The following is a 21,520-nucleotide window of genomic DNA, read 5'->3' on the forward strand; positions in this document are numbered from 1 at the left end:
TCCAAGATCAGATCAGTTCTATTTCTCTATTTTTTGGGAGTGGGGGTGGGGGTGCCACATTTGATGGTAATCAGAGGTTACTCCTTGCTCTGTGCTTAAGAGTCACTCCTGGGAGGCTTGGGGAACCACATGGGATGCCAAAGACCAAACCAAGGTCAGTCGCATGCAGATAAGTGTCTTACCCACTGTACTATCTCTTTGGCCCTCCCTATTTATCTTTTTAAAGAGGGAATTGGATTATTAATATTATATTTTCTAGAATATTTCATTGACTACAGATTAACAAACTTGTAGGATAGAGTAGAATTAAAATACTAGAGGAACTGGAGAGATAGTAGTGGAGTAGGACACTGTGGGTAGGACACTGACCTGGGTACAATCAGCGACACCCCATATGATATCATAAGCTTGATAGGAGTGATCCCTGAGTGCACATCAAGGAGTCACTGTCATCCTGTTGCTCATCGATTTGTTGATTTGTTCGAGTGGGCACCAGTAACGTCTCTCATTGAGAGACTTATTGTTACTGTTTTTGGCATATCCAATACACACGGGTAGCTTGCCAGGCTCTGCTGCGAGGGCTCTATACTCTCGGTAGCTTGCCGGGCTCTCCAAGAGGGGAGGAGGAATCGAACTTGGGTTGGCCGCGTGAAAGGCGAATGCCCAACCGCTGTGCTATCACTCCAGCCTAAAACAAAATAAATAAATAAAAGTGCAAGACGATGCTCATCTTTATTTCAGTAACTTTTATAAGTTGAGAGCATCAACAATAATATTTGATATATTTACACTTTATAAAGTGTAACATAAGCTACCTGTGGTGTATTCGATAAGCCAAAAACAGTAACAACAAGTCTCACAATGGAGATGTTACTACTGCCTGCTTGAGCAAATCGATGAGCAACGGGATGAGAGTGATACAGTGACAATGATACACCTTATAAAGTATTGTTACATAGTCCAAATTATTCCTTATCTAGACATTATCTGCCAATATTTTTCACACTATAATGCGCAAGATAATTACATAAATATTCCTCAAAAATATACCTATAATCATCTGTGTGAGTGATATCTGTTTACATAAGCTATTCTTTTTTCTCAGTTTTTGGTTTTTTTGCCACACAAGGTTGTGCTCAGGCCTTCCTCCTGGCTTTGTGGTCATCAGTCACTCTTGGCAGGACTCAAGGTCTATATTTGTTGCAGGGGATCAAACCTGGGTCAGTGGCATACAAGGCAGGCACCTTACCACTCTGCTATCTCTCTGCCCCCTGCACAAGTTACTCATGAAATGCTGTAATGTGTGATAGTTCAATAAATTAGCTTAATTAAATTTGCTTTATCTAATATATCTCAAATTAATTTTGATACTAAAGCCTTTTTTGCACGTGTCACAAATTAACCTTTATCTTCCCATCTGCACTTATATCCACTCATCTGTCCATCCATCCATTCCAGTATAATTATTTGTGATTGGAATATAAATAAGTATTCCATGAATTAGGTATTACTTGCTGAAAAAATCAGTTGCAAAAGTTAATAAAATTGTGCGATAACTGAGATAAGCACTAATTCAAAATATTGTTATCACTGAGTCTTGAAAGAAAATTCAGACACCAGTGAATTTCAGAGTTGTGACATCAGGGAAGAATTCTATGGAAAAGTTTTGAGTTGTATTTACAAAAATTATATATAATATGAAGAGAACTATTGGAGAAAGAGCTCTTATTAGGTAGAGGTCTTACTAGGTAGAGCTCTAGGTAGAGAAGGAATGATAATGTTTTGTCAGACCTGGTAGAAATTGTGTTTAATTGGAGGAGAAATGTGAGGAATAAAATAGATTGAGGAGAGCCTGGGAAGATAAGTGGGAGGTTGATTGTTTCAAATCTTCTAGGTTATGTTAATTATCACTCTTTATCCTAGGAATAATTGACAGCTGATCTCATCACATTTTCAAGAGACTATTCTGATTCTATAAAAATAAATTTTGACCTTGGGATTGGGGTAAAGGTGGGAAAAGTGACATGAGGAAAGAATCAATACCTAAGATATGTGAAGTATAAACAGTATGTTTCAAATATTTGTGTCAACAATGACATACAATAATAATTAAAAAGTGGAGGACATGGATAGTCATTTGCCCAATGAATACATAGGATGGTCAGCAAACATATAAAAAGTGTTTGTTATCACCTAGAAATAGGAAAGTGCAAATCAGAACAGCAGTGTGATAAATGGCATATATCAAATAGCACATAAAAAATGAAAATAATCATTGTAAGAGGCTTGTCGTGGAAAGGGGGCCCTCTTTCATTGGTGGTGACAGTGTTTCTAGCTTAGCCTCTATGGAAAAGAGTATGGGTATTCCATCACAAAATAAGATTAGAATTCCCACATGACCCAGCAGTTATTATTATTATTATTATTTATCCACAAGGATAAAGGCATTAATTTAAAATAATAACTCACATTACATTTATAAAACTGTTTAATTCAGTAATCTGGGTATGAAAACATCATAAATGTCAAACTATAGATAAATGAAAAAGAAACTGTGGTTATATATAAACACAATGGAGTACTATACAACTGTAAAATTTAAACCACACAGTTTATGGCTGCATGCTTGGAAATGAAGGGTATCATGTTAAGTGATATAAGCCAGAGGTCAAGAGGATACCTGATGATCTCACTCACCTATGGCATATAGAGATAAAGGAATAGACTGACTTAAACACTGATAATCTCATGGCCTCAAATTATAAAAATTATTAACAGTGTGAGGAAAGTGGCCATGGATAACAGTTCAGGATAAAGAATAGGACAGTGGTAGAGAGTCACTGGCATTTAGGTAGTGGTGATATGCAGTGACACCATACAATACAATAAGCTTGAATACTATTATAATCATAGTATCTAAATTATAATTTAGAAAATTGAAAAGAAGACAAAACAGGTACCATTAGATTGTGTTAGAGATAAGAGGCAGCATGTATTGTCAGAATCTAGAGGCGAATCAAGTGTGGTATTTGAGAGATTTAAAACAAAACATTTGGTAGGACATTGGGGTCAGAGAGATAGTACAAGGGTTAAGACACTGGCTTTGCAGGTGAATTAACCTCGGTTAGATCCCTGGTACCACATATGGTCCTCTGAGCATGATCAGGAGTGAACCCTGAACACAGAACCAAGAATAAGCCCAGAAAAGTTAGGTGTGCCTCACCCCCCCCCCAACACAGAGGTTAAAAAAAGAAAGAACATGACAAAGATGATTTATAGGATTCTGACCTGTCGAATGAAGCCAGCAGTGATGTCTTAAATTGAGATGGATAGTACTAACAGAGGAAGGGAATGAGTCAGTTAGGAAAGATTATAATGTGATTTTGAAGGTACAGAATTTGAATCACCTTTAAGAAATTCAAGACTCTTTCTTTGAAGAGCCCAGACTGGCGAGATGTATTTGACAGTAATTGACAAATGCACTTGATAGACATTGCCAAGGAGACCACATAAAGTTAGGAGAGTAGTTAGTGAGCTTGACGATGTCCCTTAGAGAAGCAAACCTCTTAGACCTAGAGACAAAAGGATGCTCTGGTGAAGGAGGTCAGGGCAGGACCAGAGAAGCAGGATAAGGATACCAGCAGACAGGGTCACCACTGAAGGCAAACAGTGATTCCAGAATCAGCTAGAACAGTTCCATCATTTGAGAGCTGTTCTGTTGGACTTTGCTGTGTGGAGGTAAGGGGTAGGATGAAAGACATATTGGAGAAGGTTTATAAAGCAGGTAGAAGAAAATGAATGTATTAATGACCGTTTAATAGTTTCTGAGAAGAGGGAGAGCTACAAAGTGAAACCGATAGGTAATAAGTGATACCCATGGATGGTATTTAGAGTTAGAAACTGATGAGGGGATCAGCGTTTTTAAGTGATGCTTGGGATGACGCATCTGGAAGTCACGGGGAAAATTGCCTGTGAAGGCAGAGGATTCAAAGCGCAGATGGAGGAATTGAACTTACCGAGGGAGCAAACTCTTTCATTCTGGGCAATGGAAGATAGAGGCCAAGTTCAGCGAGTGAATTTGTTTAATAGAATAACATTGATGACTTCTGGGAAAAGGCTCTAATTTTTATCTTTATAGGCATTGAAGAATATGGTAGAGGGAGAAGACCAAGGATCTTATGGTTCTTATGGTGATTTAAAATATATTTGGCAGAGATTTGCATAAATGGGAAGATTATCTCCACTAGGAAAGACACTGATTTTAACCCTTAGAGGGGTTGACAATATGAATAGGGCAAAATGATAGAAGAGCAGCACATTTATTCAAAGTAATGAAAGAAACACATTTTAGTAGAGAATGTTGCATATTATACAAATACATGTCTGTATTAAACTGTATTTTCCCATTTGTTACTTTTGTTTCATACTATATTCTACTAATGAATTCTGAATATGCATTTGATGGCTTTATACAACTTTGTTTTAATGTGGCACAAAAATCACATATTGCAATCTAGAATTAGGCTAAATTTGAATATTTATGGAAAATACATAATGAAATTCTGATAGCTTTTTAAAGCTACTCCCTTTCCACTTAATTATCTGATGCTATGCTTAATGTTATAGTTTTTTTTTGGCTTATGTACCTAAAATACCAATGTTCAGTTTACTCTGGCGGTTTCTAATTAGAGGTGAGTACTGTCTTGAGAAGTTTGTAGTTGTGAGTTTACATCTAAATTGTACTTTTTCAGCCTGTGTTTTAACACAATGTCTAAATACGAAGTGCTGTCTGATATTTTTGTAGTTAAAGATTGTGTTTTTTTTAATACAATAGAGAAAGCAGATCCAAAAGACTTGGGGAAAAAGAGGAATAAAGACGGAGAAAAGGAAAAGGAAAAATACAAATGGTCAATCCATGGCTCAAGAACCTCATCCGAAGGCCACCACTCTCTGCAGTCTCTGTCAGAATTTAAGCAATCAGTCTTCGAGAGTAACTATTCTAGCTGTTCAGTAAACTGGTGGAGAACCTAAAAAAGTTACAACAGTAGTGTTTATGTTAAGGAAGGCACACCAAGAAACCTTTATTGCCTGCTAGTATAGAAATATATCATAAATTATAGTTATTATACTATATATGTGATTACATAAACATATAATCCTGTTTATAATGTACAGTATTTTATAGAATATATTAGTATATATTCTCTGCTTTATAAGTTATATATTAATTATTTATAGAAAACATACATCATGATTGAAAAAAAAATATATATATATATAAAATGATTGAAACCACTCCATTTACCTCCAACATTCTGCTTTATCTGACTTATTTTGCTTGCCTTCTTAATTTTTTATTATGGTTTTCATGAGAACTTATTGATAATTGTGATTTTTTCCTTTTGTTTTTGTTTTTTGGGTCACACGCAGCGATGCTCAGGGGTCACTCCTGGCTCTGCACTCAGGAATTACCCCTGGCCGTACTCAGGGGACCATATGGGATGCTGGGAATCAAACCCGGGTTGGCCGCGTGCAAGGCAAACGCCCTACCCGCTGTGCTATCACTCCAGCCCCGTGATTTCTTTCTTGACAGAAACTTGTTAAGGAAACTTGTTACTAATTTATTTAATCTTCTCTTTTTTACTGAAGCATATATATTTAAAGAAATTTACTTAGAGAAATGTGAAAGGAGAGAAAGAGAGATGTGTTCACGAGAGAACACAGGTTTCTTCAGAGGGAAAAAGAGCCACAACGTGTCACTAATTCTATCTTTAATTCTTCACTAAAAATTATCTCCTGTGGGGCTGGAGTGATAGCACAGCAGGTAGAGCCTTGCACGCAGCCAACCTGGATTCGATTCCCAGCATCCCATATGGTCCCCCAAGCACCATCAAGAGTATTGCCTGAGCACAGAGCCAAGAGTAATCCCTGAGCATTGCTGGGTGTGACCCAAAAAGCAAAAAATATATATATATATCCTTATCAATGACTTTAAGTGATTTTTTTAAGGGTTGGCATAGCATTCCCCAAGTGACTAATGGCTTACAATCTTTTTATTTTTTTGAAAATCACTAAATTTTTATCTGGGCTTTTTTGTGAGAGTTGAATGAGCTATACTGCCATCTCTGCAAAATTTACAGCTAATGGGCTGAAGTAGGATTTTCCGAGTTCAATTCCAGACACCACATGACGCCCGGAGCATCACCAGATGCAGTTCGGAGGGTCCTGAGTACCTCAGAATGCTTGGGGAGTCCTTAGCACTGCAGGAATGCAAGAGCATCTTGTTCTCTGGTGCTTGCTCTGAACTGACAGGGGTTGTCTGAGAGTCAATTGCTGGTAGAGTCTTAGGACTTTCTGAGCACCAGTTGGGAGAGAGTGCCTGTAAGAGCAAGAGTAAAAGCAAGAGTGAGAAAGAAATATTCATGGTTTAATTCAATCTCAAGATTCAGATTGTGGTTCAGATTTGAGACCATGGAGTAAAACTGAGTTCAGGCCTCTCTCCATGAAAACATACAAAGTTTAAATTTTTGTTGTATAAAGTCTGTGTATCTTTGTAATAAGCTTAATCCATTCCAGAGCAATTTTTAGAAGAATATCTAGTTATATATTTTATGGTTATAAAGACATTTTTCAAGTAACATTGTCTAGTACATTTCAATTTACATGTGTGAATTTTTAAAGGAATAGAATGAAATTTTTAAAAATAAAGGTGAGAGAAAAATTAATTGACCAACACTATTGTTGTCAGGATCACAAAAGATTAAAAGTGGACTGAATCAAATATGGTAATTTAGAAATGTAAAAAGACATAAACAAATAACTCATGCTTTAAAGCAAAATCTACAAAGATGAAGTATTTCGAACTAAGTTATGGTTTTCTTCTTTGTGGAAAGGTCCATTTGTTCATGTTTTCTTCTTGAAATTAAAGAGCCTCCTGGACTTCCTTAAATTGAAAATATTCTATGAAAGTTAATAGTTGTCTCAATTTTCAAATCATTCCTTTGAACACAACCACTCGTAGATCATTCTAAATTCTGTTGACTGATAGCTAGAAAGTATGCATAGTTACATATCCACAGTGATGGAATAGTTTCTTAAGTAATTAAATGAACCACTATGGAGGCAAACTAATAAGTCAGCATAAGTACATATTTGATTCTTAACATTTATAGGATACATTTAAAGTTATTCATCTTTTTTTTAATTAGCAAGGATAAGTTCATTAAGGAATTTGGACTATCTGGGAGGACCTACTGACTGATAGGAACTTAGGAACTAGAAGTTCAGTGATACAATTTATGCTTGGTGTTATAGGTTCTACAGTATCACCGCCCCCTGATGTGGCAGTGTATGCCACCTGCACACCTCTCTATTTGTTTGAAAAGAAGATCTTTGCACTAGAGAATATGGTAAGCACGCTAGACAGGAAATGCGATATTACTTACTGTGATACCATAATTTGATGATAATTCTATTCCTGTATAATATTTCTATAGATTTTCTCAACACTGATGATTTAAATTAACTCACACCCGGATCTGGTTAAACATTTAGAGCTGCTATGATCTCTTTATATCTTAAAATAAAAAAAGACAAACCAGTTAATTGATTTTTTTCTTATAAATGTAATAACTTACAGAAACTTACAATTGATAGGCAAAAGGAATAAAGCCAAAATATTGATAGTTTCTATACATAAATATTTACACCTAGGCAGTGCAAATATTTTGACATATAATTGTTTATTTTTCTAGGTATACCCCTGGATTTCCCAAAAAATATTTTTAAATAAATAGGTTTTTGTTGTTGTTGTTTTTTGGGTCACACCCGGCTATACACAGGGGTTACTCAGGAATTACTCCTGGCAGTGCTTGGGGGGGCCATATGGATGCTGGGAATCGAACCTAGGTCAGCCACGTGCAGAGCAAACACCCTACCCACTGGGTTGTCACTCCAGCCCCATAACTAGTTTTTGTTCAGAGAAATTTACTTAGAAAAATGTAAGAGGAGAAAAGAGAAGAAAACATGTTCAAGTGAGGGCACGGGCTTCTTCAGAGTGGAAAAAGCAGAGATGAGTAGTGCATGTTCAAGAGAGAATGTGGGCTTTTCCGGAGTGGATAAAGCTTTTCCAGATCATTTATCTTTTGTTCTTGGACATAGTAAATTATTTATCTCTTTCACTGAAAAGAGTGTTGCATGCAATATTACTCTTCAACCTATTTAGACAAATATACTATTGCATTTGGAGCTCATTAAATAAATCATTCCATGGGGAAACATTATTTCATGAATTCCATGTGTTCCAAAACTACTACATTAGTATATAAGAAGGTCAGATGGGGCAATAGAGTACTTATTTATAACTGTTTATTTGGTTAATTAGAAACAGCTGAATATTAAAAACAATGGGATTTGATTGAAATGCATAAAATCAAATGGGATGGTTATTAAATTTTACTCTGTATTATATTTACTTTGAGAAGATTTACTCAAAGGACATATTTTTTTCTTCCTCTACCCATTCTTCCTCTTCTCCTTCCTTTGAAGATAGAAAGGTTTTCTTTTCAGAAATAGTCTTCTTAAAATGGAGATAGGTAATAGGTAATCTCTCTCTATATTATTAATATATATATAGAAAAAGGTCTTATGTTATACATCCAAAGTTAATAAGCATTGTTATGGCTAAATTCAAGTGTATTTCTAGCCCTCTCCCATCATTAATACTCTTGGTAAGACTAGAGTTGTCTGTCTTCGCTTTGACTTTTTTTAAAAATTTTACTTGTTTAATTAACACCGGACTAGGTGTTATCTTGTATTCCAGAGGGATAAAAGCCATAATTTGTGTAGAGCTATGTTTTTATACATGAGAATTGCTCAAATTCAGTACTCAGAGTCATCTCCTGCCAAGAGGACAGTTTTGTGTACACAAACATAGGCACATACACACACATATGACACATAGGCACACGTCACACACACTCACACACACAACTGTCCTTGAAATAGACTGGAGGTCTAGAGAATCATTGTTTTCATAAGAAAAAGAATATGGGAATATTCAAAATATATTTTCACCTGAAATGTGATCTGAACACAGATTGAAGCAAAGGAAGGCAGAATATAGAGCATCTTCCTGGGAACACAACAGTTCATGTTCATACTGGGAACCCTCTTGCCCAAGCACATCAGTTAATATAAATATTATAACATATATAATAATATAATATAAATAATATAACATCAGTTAACATAAAACCAAATGTGGGGGGAAAATGTTCTTTTTTGGAACAAAGTCCTTTTTTGAAGTACTGGCTCACTGAATTCAACCCTACACTAAAAGAATCATAGTTCATGGCCAAGTGCAATTTACTGTGGAAATATACAAGATAGTTCAATGAATGTAAATCAATTCTGTAACATCCTACATCCATAAAAGGAAGAACAAAAATTGCATGGTATATCAGTAAATGTAGAGAAAACACTGACAAGATTTAAAAGCTATTTATGATTGAATAAAGTTTTTTTCCCAGGGACTGAGATGTTTATGTTGTAGCCTAAAGAACAAATAAATGAAGTGTACTGCAAGCAGAGAGAAACTTAAGCTACAAAGACCAGAATCAAAGGGAAGCCACTGAAGTTAAGGAACTACTTAAGGTTGAACAAATTGCAATGGGAGAAGCATTTAGTGGTTTCTTGAGATATAGAAGTAGTCAAGATATTCTAAATACTTCTGGTGGAGTTTGAAAATGGTTTAAAGCAGTTGATCGGCTGAAGAATCTCCCAGTGTCTAAATCAATTAAGAGATAGACTTCAAGGATAAAACTGACAAGAACATCACGAATACCCAGTCTTAGCTCTTGATTATTTTTTTCCATATTAGCTGTTAGGATGAAGTAGTTTACCTGATAAATATCAGAATGTAATGGGAATGCCATATTTTATGTTTTTTTTAATATATATTGGGGCTACACCTGGCTGGGTTCAGGGCTTATTCCTGGTTCTGTGCTCAGGGATCATTCCTGGCAGCTCCAAATTTTGAACCAGGTTGGCTGAATGTAACGCTGTAAGAGGAAAGATCTTTTTCTCTTTTAAAATTAGGCATTTTAAAACTGAAATCAAATAAAACTTCTTTTTTGCTTTGCTTATTTTCAGCTCTTCTAAATGATATTCCTGGATGCAGTAGTGCACTGATTTACTCTACCTTACAACTCTTGATTAATTATTACAATTATTAATTAATCACTGCCTAAATAATATGCTATCTCTTGAATACTCCTTGTTATTTTGTGTCACACTGAAATACAAATTGAGCTTTGGGAAACAGTCACAGAGCAAGGCTGGCTTTAGATTTTGTAATAGGTGACTTTGCCCTGTAGTTTGTGGTAGGTGGGTTAAGGGTCCTAATTCATAATTTGCTTCATAGACTTGCAGTTTTAAGTGTTGTTGTTATTTTTACTAAAGTCAATAATGCAAGATCCCTAGGAAGAAAAACCATATTGACAAAACTAATTTTTACTTTCTTGGACTGACAGTTACACTTTCCTTCCATTATTTCAACTTGACTGTGAGTATAAAATGTTCCTTTTTGTAAAAATGACGAATTTCCACATAACTTTAATATTTTTTTCTTTATTGCATCTTTCCATCACCCATCAGCAACTAAAACTTCTGCTTAAAGCTTATTCTGAACTGTTCCCAAATGCAGTGACTTTAGGAGAACTGCATGATTTGAATATGGGGGAATGTTAATTATGGGGAAACTTATGTCTGGGCGGGAAAAGACAGCCCCTGGCTTCTGGGAATGAGTGCATTGTTCTCCATTGTCCAGTGTGATATTAAGGACGTTTCTCTGAGGGAGTGAGCTTTTCAAGGGAGAGGAAGAAAACAAAGACAAGGAAGCTAGTTATGTTTTGATTGATCTGCCACACTGAGCAATAGCTATTTTCTTTTTAATAGTACTACTATTAAAACTAACCATCACAGGCTACACATTTAGCATTGCATTAGAACTTAAATCTGTAAAAGAGTGACTGATATGTTGTGTTTGATGCAATGTCGTAGAAAAATGAACTTTTAGAACTGAAAAATGACTTCCTGTTCTCTTTTGTGATTTTGTAAAGAAATGGATCTAGAGAAAATAAAATGTGCAAACTGGCAGTGGTGCTTTTGTCTAGAAAAACAGACATAGGAGTAGTTATTCGGCCATTTTTTGAACCAAAGGCAGAGCTGTAGACCAATGGAATAGGGTTGAATATCCTTGCACACACCCTCAAATATATGATTATCTAATCTTTGATGAGAGACACAACTAAAAACATTTTACTTCTAATTAATTTTTTAAATCCACACATCCAGCACCTCACACATATATGAGTACGTGTTGAAACTCTTATGTGTGCGTGTAATATGGTAGTGTTAATGATTTTTACTCTACTGTAAATAAGATCCTCATTACTTACTACTGATTTTGCAACTGGAAATTTTTTCTTTTTGACCAAGCTATACCTTCCCACTTCCCTCTTCTCTAGCCCCTTATAACCACTAAACTTCTCTTTATGATTGTGTGTTCAACTTTTTTTGTTTTGGGGTCATATCTAGCGGAACTTTAGGTCTGTTCTTAGCTCTGTGATCGGGAGTGATCCCTGATGGTGCTCAGTGCTGTGGAATGAAACTGGGTCAGATATATGCAAGCAAGCATTTTATCTCCTCCATCTCTTTGGTCTTGTGTTCAACTTTTAAGGGTTTTGCCCTTATGCTATTTTCTCTCTTTTTTTCCAAAAATTAAATTTTATTTTCAGAAAGTTGTTCACAATAATTGATTGCATTCAACATTTCAACACCAATCCCATCACCATTACACCCTCCCACTGAATAGTACGAGATGCCTGTAAGGGTCTATCTCACAGTGATTCAATTAAAAAGTAAAAAAAGAATGTATGCGATATTGAGTGCCCACAAAAGTGGCATGCATTCCTGGAATTCTAAACTTTTAAATAATTGGGGTCCAGAGACATCTCTGCAGTGAGCTGTTGTGCTCTGAGATTCGTTCGTGAGTCCCTGGATCATGGCTGTTGATGCGCTTAAATGGTACCCAAGGCAGTTTGTGGGCGTGGCAACCAGGACCCGGGAAGGGTGAGGAGATGGGAAGGGTCAGCTGGAGTTTTCAGCCACTGGTCCCCCATACCTGGGTTTTTCAGCGGATTCATTCTCTTGTGTCGGGGGGCTTGGGACGAAGATTGGCCATGAGAGTGGAGGTGATTGGTTTCAGGAGGTTTGTGGCCACCAGGGTTCACTTGGAACAAGCAGAGGGACAACACCTGCCCCCATCTGAGGAACCCTGGTGAAATCAGCCTGGCACAAGGTCCAGAGACATCTCTGCAGTGAGCTGCTCTGTTCTGAGATTCATTTGTGTCTCTGGATCATGGCTGTTCATGTGCTCCTCCTATGAGTGATTTTCTTTTCTTAAAAAAAAAAATTGGTTATTACTGAATCACCCCAGTGATGCTCATGGCTTACTTCTGGCTCTGAGCTCATGAATGATTCTTTGCAGTGCTCAGGGGACCATATGGGTTGTCAGGAATCAAACCTTGATTGGCCTCACTCAAGGCAAGCACCCTACCTGATGTATCACTCTATCACTCTAGCCTCTACATCTATAAATGATTTTATACAGTAATGTCTTTCTCTTATTTAGAATAGTGATAACAGAACTTCCTTCTTTAAATATATATATAAATATTTAAGAATATATTTAACATTTACATATTTATAGCCTACTTCTCCCTCTCGGGGAACCTGGCAAGCTACCGAGAGTTTACTGCCTGCATGTGAGAGCCTGGCAAGCTCCCCGTGGCATACTCATATGACAAAACCAGTAACAATGATGGATCTCATTCCCTTGACCCTGAAAGAACCTCCAATGCAGCACCATTGGGAAGGACGAGTAAAGAGAGGCTTCCAAAGTCTCAGGGCTAGGATGAATGGAGACATAACTGAGACCACTGGAGAAAGTTGACAATCAACGGGCTGATGATGATGATCTATATAGAGGGAATGGAACTCTTACAAGGTCAAACATCATTTTAAATGTATTGAGACCTTATAACAATCTTTTATATTTTATTTCCACCTTTTAGGCCAGTTCTGCTGAGAAGCTTAGAGAATATGGGTTTTCCCACACCTATAGCCATCCTGTGCTGTTGACTAGAACTCGATCCTGTCCTCTTATTCCACCCCCAAAGCCATCTCAAGTACCTGCCTGGAAACTCTTTCGCCAAAAGAAAGAAACTGTTATAACAGATGAAGCTCAAGGTATGGCTCATGTTGTTGGACAATTTTTAACTAGTAAATACTTATTTTAGGGTGACAGGAGGCATACTGGGGACATTGGTGGTGGAAAATGCACACTGGTGGAGGGATGGATGTTCGATCATTGTATGACTGAAACTCCATCATGAAGGCTTTGTAACTGTATCTCACAGCAATTCAATTAAAACAATTATTTAAACTAAGTCTAATAGTTTCATGTGTAATGAGCAATGTGTATCACAGCAAATCACCCAATTATATCTAAAGTCTGCATTACATTTTTATCCAAATGATTACCTCATTAATTAATTAAGAAAGAAATTCTGCTCCTCCACCAAAACTTAACAGTTTGGTTCACTTCTGTACTGACCAGATGCATCAAGGTTATGGATGATGGAATTGGGTGATGAAACTGTTATTATTGTGATGGAAAAGGAATTCACAGCAAATGAAATAAAAACTGAAATAGCATGTGTCAAGCCACTAGAGTGAATTTTTAATATGAAAATCTCCCTAAGGTACCCTACAGGACATACTCAGTAAACTTGGTTTTATTTGAAACTTTTATAGGAAAAATAATTTCTGTCCTGGACTGGCTTTTATTTCCTATTGTCTATCAGCCACACACTCAGTGGCAGATGCAAACAGACAACACTAGGCTTCCTGGTCTGAGATTAGGGCAGAGGAGCTGGTGCCATCTTCCTCTTATCCTCACGGTTCAGTGTTCACATCGAGATTCCTCACATTTCGTATATAAGTTTTCTTCAATTGTTTCTCTACAAATATTTGTTCTTCCTGTTTTCATTGTCATTAAGTTTGATGTAAGATGGTGAAAGAAAAAATGAATAGCCATTATTCATCTTAACAATTATTTTATTATTAACAACCAGAACTTATTAATACTTATATTAATACAAATTGTTAATATTTATTCAAATTACTGATAACTATAATAATTAATACTAATAATTACATTGCTACTAATAATATTTAAATGAATAATGGAAATAATTAAGGCAAAGAAGAATAACTCATAATTTGTTTATTTAATGTAATCATCTTTCCATAACTGATTTGGCACTTGCATTTTTTAATTAAGGATGAGAAATAGCTGGAGTGCTTTGTGTGTGTCTGTGTGTGTGTACTTTTATGTGTGTGTAATTTCAAAAAGTATTAACACTCTAATTCAAAGCAATCATTTGTTTTGTGTTTTGTTTTTATTTCCTTACTTTTGCATTCACTCTTCTTGTCTTTTCTTAAGCCTTTTCTTCCACACCCCCCAACCTCCCTCCTTATATGACTCAGTAGCCCTGTATCATGTACTACAAGTTATTGCATTTCGTGACTGTGTCCTGAATGAAAGCTGAAGGCAAAGTCACAATCGACAAGCTAGAGCTAATTTCAATGGTCGATACCCCGTGAAGCTTGTATTTATGCTTTAAGTGTCTGGTCCTCTGAACTACTCTTGTCTCTTTATGTTTTTACCCTCAGCTCAAAGATTGATTTTATTTATTTATTCATTTTTCACTGGAACTTGGAGATACAAAGTTACAAAGCTTTTCATGGTTGGGTTTCAGTCATGCAATGTTCCATCACCCAATCCTCCACCAGTGTACATTTCCCACCACCAATGTCCCCAGTTTCTCCCCCACCACTTCCCCACTTGCCCCTTTGGCAGGTACTTTTTTTTTCCTCTCTCTCTCTCTTTGGGCATTATGGTTTGCGGTGCAGGTATTGAGAGGTCATCATGTTTGTTCCTTTACCTACTTTCAGCCCGCAGTTTTATACCAAGCGATCATTTCTAACTATCTTGTCCTAGTGGTTCCTTCTCTATCCCAATTGCCTTCTCCCCCAGCATGTGAGGCAGGCTTCCAAACATGGACCTATCCTCTTGGCCCTTGTTTCTACTGTCCTTGGGTATTAGTCTCATATTATGTTCTTTTTTATATCCTACAACTGAATGCAGTCATTCTGTGTCTGTCCCTCTCCATCTGTCTTGTTTTTTTCCTCATACTGTGTTCTCTGGGGCCATTGTTATCCATTTGTGTTGTTGGCCCTTCCTTGCAGGTGGCTTATCCAGTCATATTCTACTCACAGTGTCACTCTGAATCTTAACTCTATGCCATAGTGGCATAGATTTGAACACATATCTGCTCTTTCCCTCCTACTTACAACTATAAATTACACATTAAAAATATAACAATAGTAACAACTGTAACTATGTAATTTGCATCACAGTTATCCTCCTGCCCACATTGATTTAGACAGTACAGCTGGTGGCAAAAATGTCTCCAGTACATGTTTAATCCAGTCAGAAAAAAAAAGAATTAAATAAATATCTGGTTTTGATGATGAGGAGAAATGTGAAAGTTAATTTTTATTTAGGCCTGCCTTCCTCAACCCCTTCATGCTTGACAAGGTGTGTCCATTCTTTACATTGAGTTTCTACAGTGGAATAAAATTTCAACCAGTGTGTTGGGTTACAGAATGTTGGGTTACCAATGTTCCCTCCCTCTTTTCCTTCCTACCTTCCCTTCCTCCCTCCTTACCTCCCTTCCTCCCTTCTTCCTTGCCTCTCTCCCTCATTATTTCCTTCATTCCTTTATTCCTTCCTTCTTCCCTCTTCCTTCTCCTTTCCTCCTCCTCCTCCTTCTCATTCTCCTCCTTCTATTAGTTTTGGGGATGTTGGTGTTTGATTCTACCTAGATGTACTCCTGGGCATACTCAGGAATAGTGCCTGGTGCCACAATAGACCAGTAATTTGCCACAGTGCAAAACAAACAATTCCCCCACTTAAATCTCTCTTCAGACCTCCTCCATCCTCTTTAATATCCTATTTTTTTAAATTTAATTTTATTTTACATGACAATTTATTCCATTGAATATTCCAACACCATTATCACCACCATATTTCAAATGTTTCCACCCCAACCCCCAAAGCCTGACCCCAAATCTGAACTTAAATAATTTATTTTGTATTGCTTGTTATGAATAATCCACTAAAAATGATCCCAAAAAGTTTCCTTAGAGGAAAGTGTGTGAAGATTGTTGCATTTCACGAGGGAGCCTTTAAGCTCTTGTCCGGGTACATCAGGGGTGTGGAGTATGAGGTGTCACTCCAAGAATACTAGAATATGAAACATGGTGATATGGCTGAGGTAAATTTAACTTTTTCTAACTTGATGGTGACTTTGGGGTCCAGAGGCATCTCTATGGTGTGGTGCTTTTGTGTTTCTCTCTTCCAAGTGATTTCCATGAGTCTCTAGATCATGGCCATTAATGAGCTTAGACAGTATCAGAGGTAGCTGGTGGGTGTGACTGACAGACTGCTGGAAGCACAGGGAGATGGGGAAGCTCACCCATTCCCAACTCTGTGCAAGTTTGGAGATTTCAGTCACAAGTCCCAAATAGTTGGGTGTTTCAGCAGATTGACTCATGGGTGAGGCTGATCCAAACCTGTGGAAATCAGCCACTGAGCATGATGGCAATTGAGTCCTGGAGGATTTTTGCTGCTGAGACTCTGTTGGGGATGACGGGGGTGGGGGAAGGACTCTCCCAACCCCTTCCGGGTTCCCTTGGTTAGACAGCCCAGTGCAGGATCCAAAGGCGTCTCTGTGGCATGTTGCTCTGTGTTGCTCTCTTCCGGAGAGATTTATTTCTGATTCTCTTTTACTTTCTTAAACTACGGATCAGTACATTGGTATCACTTGAAAAGGAAAATATACTTCTACTTTTAGTTTTTATTTCAGTTAAATACATAAATTCATACTTTAAATATGTGTTCACTTGGAACATCAAGAATCACTAAATGAGAAGAGAAAAATTGAACATACACATATTTTCTGATTTTGCTTCTGGTGGTGGTTGTGTAATTTATGTAAGTGATGGCTCTTTTATGATCTTCAGGAGAAATCTTAGGATTTTTAGGATTTTTTAGGATTGGGGACTTTAAAAATTTAAAAAGTCCTAAAAATTGTTAGGATTCTGAATTTGTCACGCCCTGGCTACAGGTTCACCATATAGTGATCTTTCTTTTATTAGGTTTAGTATATAAAATGGAAATTATTAGGAAGTGTAAACATTTATTTTGGATATTACCACAGAACAAGCCTGGGGAAGTCTTGTGTACTTAGTAGCCTTAGCATCCAATTTCCTCCCTCCGATGGACATTCCTTCATGGTTGCAGAATATTTCATTAAAACAGTCATCCCTGATGTTTAATGTTGGGATTAACTGTGCTAGTGCATGGGATGTGTTCCTTACCTACTGAAAGCTTTGCTTCTAGATCAGTTTCAGATACTTTGGAGAATTCCCAAATCATAACTTTCTTTCCTACTCATGAAATTTGCTTTATTACATGGTTTATTATTTCCTTAACATTTGCCTTAATTCATCTTCTGTTCTTTGTCCTTCATATCTTGAGAATAATTGGTATAGCTATGAGAACACGTTCGCAATAAAATATTTGGTAGAAATCCATTCCTGTACCTGAAATTGCAATGACTTTATAATGGAAAATAACTTTATAAGCTGTTATGTCCTAAGATGCAATTAGCATTGCACTGCACTGTTATCCCATTGTTCATTGATTTGCTCGAGCCGGCACCACTAATGTCTCCATTGTGAGACTTGTTACTGTTTTTGGCATATAGAATACTCCATGTGTAGCTTGCCAGGCTCTGCCGTGCAGGCGGGATACTCTCAGAAGTTTGCCGGGCTCTCTGAGAGAGATGGAGGAAAAGATGTCATTATTTCTATTAAATTTGAAAATCAATGTTAAAGTAGACTAATGAAATCTAGGATTTGGTATGATTTTTGAAACTATTTTAAACAAAAATTCTGGTATAGTCCTACTTATGTTGAAATTTTCTTGGTAAACTAATTAAATCAATGTTGCATCAAGTGTTCTGCATGTAATCACAGAAATTTTAAAAGCACATCACACTGCCTATGTCTTTTTAGAAATCATAATAAAGAAGCCTGAACAATATCTTGAAATATCAAGTCCATTTCTGAATTATAGAATGACTCCATTTACAATTCCAAAAGAAACGTGAGTATATAACATTCTTTCCCACCACTGACTCTTACTATAAAAAATATATTTTGTGAGTTTTTTATGTAAAATTAACACTAAATTGGTACACTTTAAAGAATAGTAATTGTGTGTTGGGGGCTCAAAATCTATATATTGAATCTATGGCTGCTTTTGTGAACTTGTGTGACTTGTAATTCCACTGATCTTTCATTTAATCAATTTTGCTCCTTTAGTGTGTATGCCCTAAACTGATTGCTTTCTCCCCTGTAATTCACATTTAACCTCTAATGTCAGTGTGGCTAGACTTTTTTTTTTAATTTAGTTTTATTATATTGAATCACTGTGAGAAAAAAATACAAAGCTTTCAGGTTTAAGTCTCAGTCATATAATGATTGAACCCTCATCCCTTCACCAGTGCACATGTTCCACCAGCAAGAACCCCAATATACCCCCCTGCCACCCAGCCCTCACCTGAGTAGCTAATGATCTTCATTTTATTCTCTATACTTTGAATACATTCAATATTTCAATAGAGAACTCACTATTATTGTTTGGGACTTCCCCCCAACAATCAGGCCTGCTGAAAAGGCATCACTTAATCCTTTCTTTTCATTGCTGAGAATGAAGATTCTATGCTCTCGAAGAGTGTGGCTAGACTTTGAAATGGGGACTGAAGACGTGGTATGGATGAACGCGGGCATGGAAACAGTGCCAGCCTCAGAAAACTCCGAAGAATTTGTTCCTCTTTCCCCTTCCATGAACTAAGAGTCCTGTGGAGACACAGAGAAGGGGGTGTCTCAAGAACCACAAAGAGAGGCCCCTGCTGGAACATGACCCTCTCGACACGCTGGTCTCAGAATTTCTAGTGTCCCAAACGGCAAGACATGAGTCCGTGGTTTCAGCCTTTCACCTGGGCTCTTTTTTTCACCCCTGGCATCCTTGAGCAGACTGGGGCTGCAAGTTCTTCTACTTCTCTTGACGGTACAAAGAGGAAACACATCCTGCCCCACCTAGTTATCAGCTTAGGAGGAAGCTGAATATGAAAGTAAATACCTACGGCAGAGTGTGATAATTTCCATTACACGATCCGTTTCTAACACTGGAGCATTCACTCTGGCGTATATACAGTATGCCAGATTCTATAGCTGTAGCCCAAAGACCTGGTTTTGCAGAGATGAACTAGAAGTGTATGTTTAGAAGTCCTGATGTCAGTTGTTGGCAAGAGGGGGAAGGAATTGCCCCCTTCCTCTGCTGCAGACAATTTTGCTGGTTTTCGTGATTCCCCAGCTTCCTGGTGTCCAGAGAATATTTGGCGTTTGAAATTCTGCCCTGATTCCTGCTTCCCTCCCCGCCCCCTCCTCATGTGCATCCTTTGATTTTAAAACTGCACGGCAGGGCTACTTGGAAATTTGGCTTGAGGGGAAATGTGGAGTCAGTTGCTCCGTAGTGAGTTCATAATTAGCTTACCTGCCTTTTCTGCAGCTCTGCCTACAGCCTGGTTTTCCCTAGCAGCTGCCTTCAACTTCTTTTTGAAAAGGTGTCTGGGTACCATCACCAATTCTGCAAGTCCTCATTTCATTTTATGGGATTGTGGGCCTCTTTGCGTTGTGAGACTTGATCACCAATGTATACGTAGCTTCTTCGAAGGAAGGCATTGGAGTTCTAGCCTTGGTACTCTTGTTCGGCTAATTCTACTTTTAAAAAATGTTGTTGGAAGCGCAGTGGTATGAGAGGGGTGAGAAGGATACATTTGTATTCAGTCTCTTATCTTGAACAGAATGGGTATGAGGTATCGTGATTTCCTGCACTCTCACTTTCCATAGCTATTTGTTCCTCTTTCTTCCTTACTCAAGATAAAGAACATAGCTTACCTTGATTTCCTTTCATGTTTTTAAATTTCCTGTAGCACTGCAGCACTGTCATCCTGTTGCTCATTGATTTGCTCAGGCGGGCAACAGTAATGTCTCCATTATATTTGTTGTTATTGATTTTGGCATATAGAATATGCCACAGGTAGCTTGCCAGGCTCTGCCATGTGGATGGGATACTCTCAGTAGCTTGCCAGGCTCTCAGAGGAATCAAACGTGGGTCGGCTGCCTTCAAGACAAATGCCCTACCCTTTGTGCTATCGCTAAAGCCAAACAAATACCAAATGAGAAATATACCTAGTGTTTTAGGAAATATGATAGATTTTCTAACCATTTCATAGAAAATGTGTCTGGATTGAGAGATGAATTATATTTTGGTCCTATTTGAGCAACCCCACTAATACTACATTTTTCTCAAATACTTGTGCCACCAGGAATTCTAGTTGGCCCTTACGCCCACCGAATTTCCTGCCATTTTTCTGTAGCTCGTCTCTGCCTTTTTTCATGCCTCCACATCTCTTCCCTCTTATGCTTAGCTCTCATTCAGAGAGCAAGTGAACAAATTTGAACAAAGTTGTATGAAAATATACTGGAACAAAGTATTCTGATTTTTTTAAAACAAAAATGTTTTTAAAAAGTCTGGAAGAGGGGCTGGAGAGATAGCACAGCGGGTAGGGCATTTGCCTTGCACGCAGCCGACCCGGGTTCAAATCCCAGCATCCCATATGGTCCCCTGAGCACGGCCAGGGGTGGTTCCTGAGTGCAGAGCCAGGAGTAACCCCTGTGCATCGCCAGGTGTGACCCAAAAAGCAAAAAAAAAAAATAAATAAAAATAAAAAAAAAATAAAAATAAAAAAATAAAAAGTCTGGAAGAGAACGCAATGTTTTTCTTAAGTGCACATTAAAAGCAATACATGCTGTTGGAACTGAGAGTGGTGGTTACCTGCGATGAGGAGTGTCTGCCGTGTTTGGGAGTGTCTTCTAACAGGGCTTGTGACATACTGCTCATATTCAACTCCCTTCAACTGAATAGTGGCTGGAGCGCTAGCACCGAGGGTAGGGCTTTTGCCTTGCATGCGGCCGACCTGGGTTCAATTCCTCCACCCCTCTCATTTGGCAAGCTACCGAGAGTATCCTGCCCACACAGCAGAGCCTGGCAAGCTACCCATGGTGTATTCGATATGCCAAAAACAGTAACAAGTCTCACAATGGAGACGTTACTGGTGCTCTTTCGAGCAAATTGATAAACAATGGGGTGACAGTAACAACTGAATGGCAGGGATTTATGTGGCTCCATTATTGTGAC

The 21,520-nt window shown here is 37.7% G+C and overlaps 1 protein-coding gene across 1 annotated transcript in view; it reads left to right on the forward strand.

The window, feature by feature from the left end:
- Positions 1–21,520, forward strand: part of ADGB (androglobin) — a 182,455-nt gene that overhangs the window by 62,220 nt on the left and 98,715 nt on the right. The window contains 4 exon segments of the mRNA XM_055136319.1: positions 4,835–5,002; positions 7,348–7,409; positions 13,137–13,311; positions 18,271–18,361. Coding sequence (XP_054992294.1) covers positions 4,835–5,002; positions 7,348–7,409; positions 13,137–13,311; positions 18,271–18,361 — 496 coding nt within the window.

This window comes from Sorex araneus, chromosome 4, assembly GCF_027595985.1.
Source record: "Sorex araneus isolate mSorAra2 chromosome 4, mSorAra2.pri, whole genome shotgun sequence".
NCBI classification, from domain to species: domain Eukaryota; kingdom Metazoa; phylum Chordata; class Mammalia; order Eulipotyphla; family Soricidae; genus Sorex; species Sorex araneus.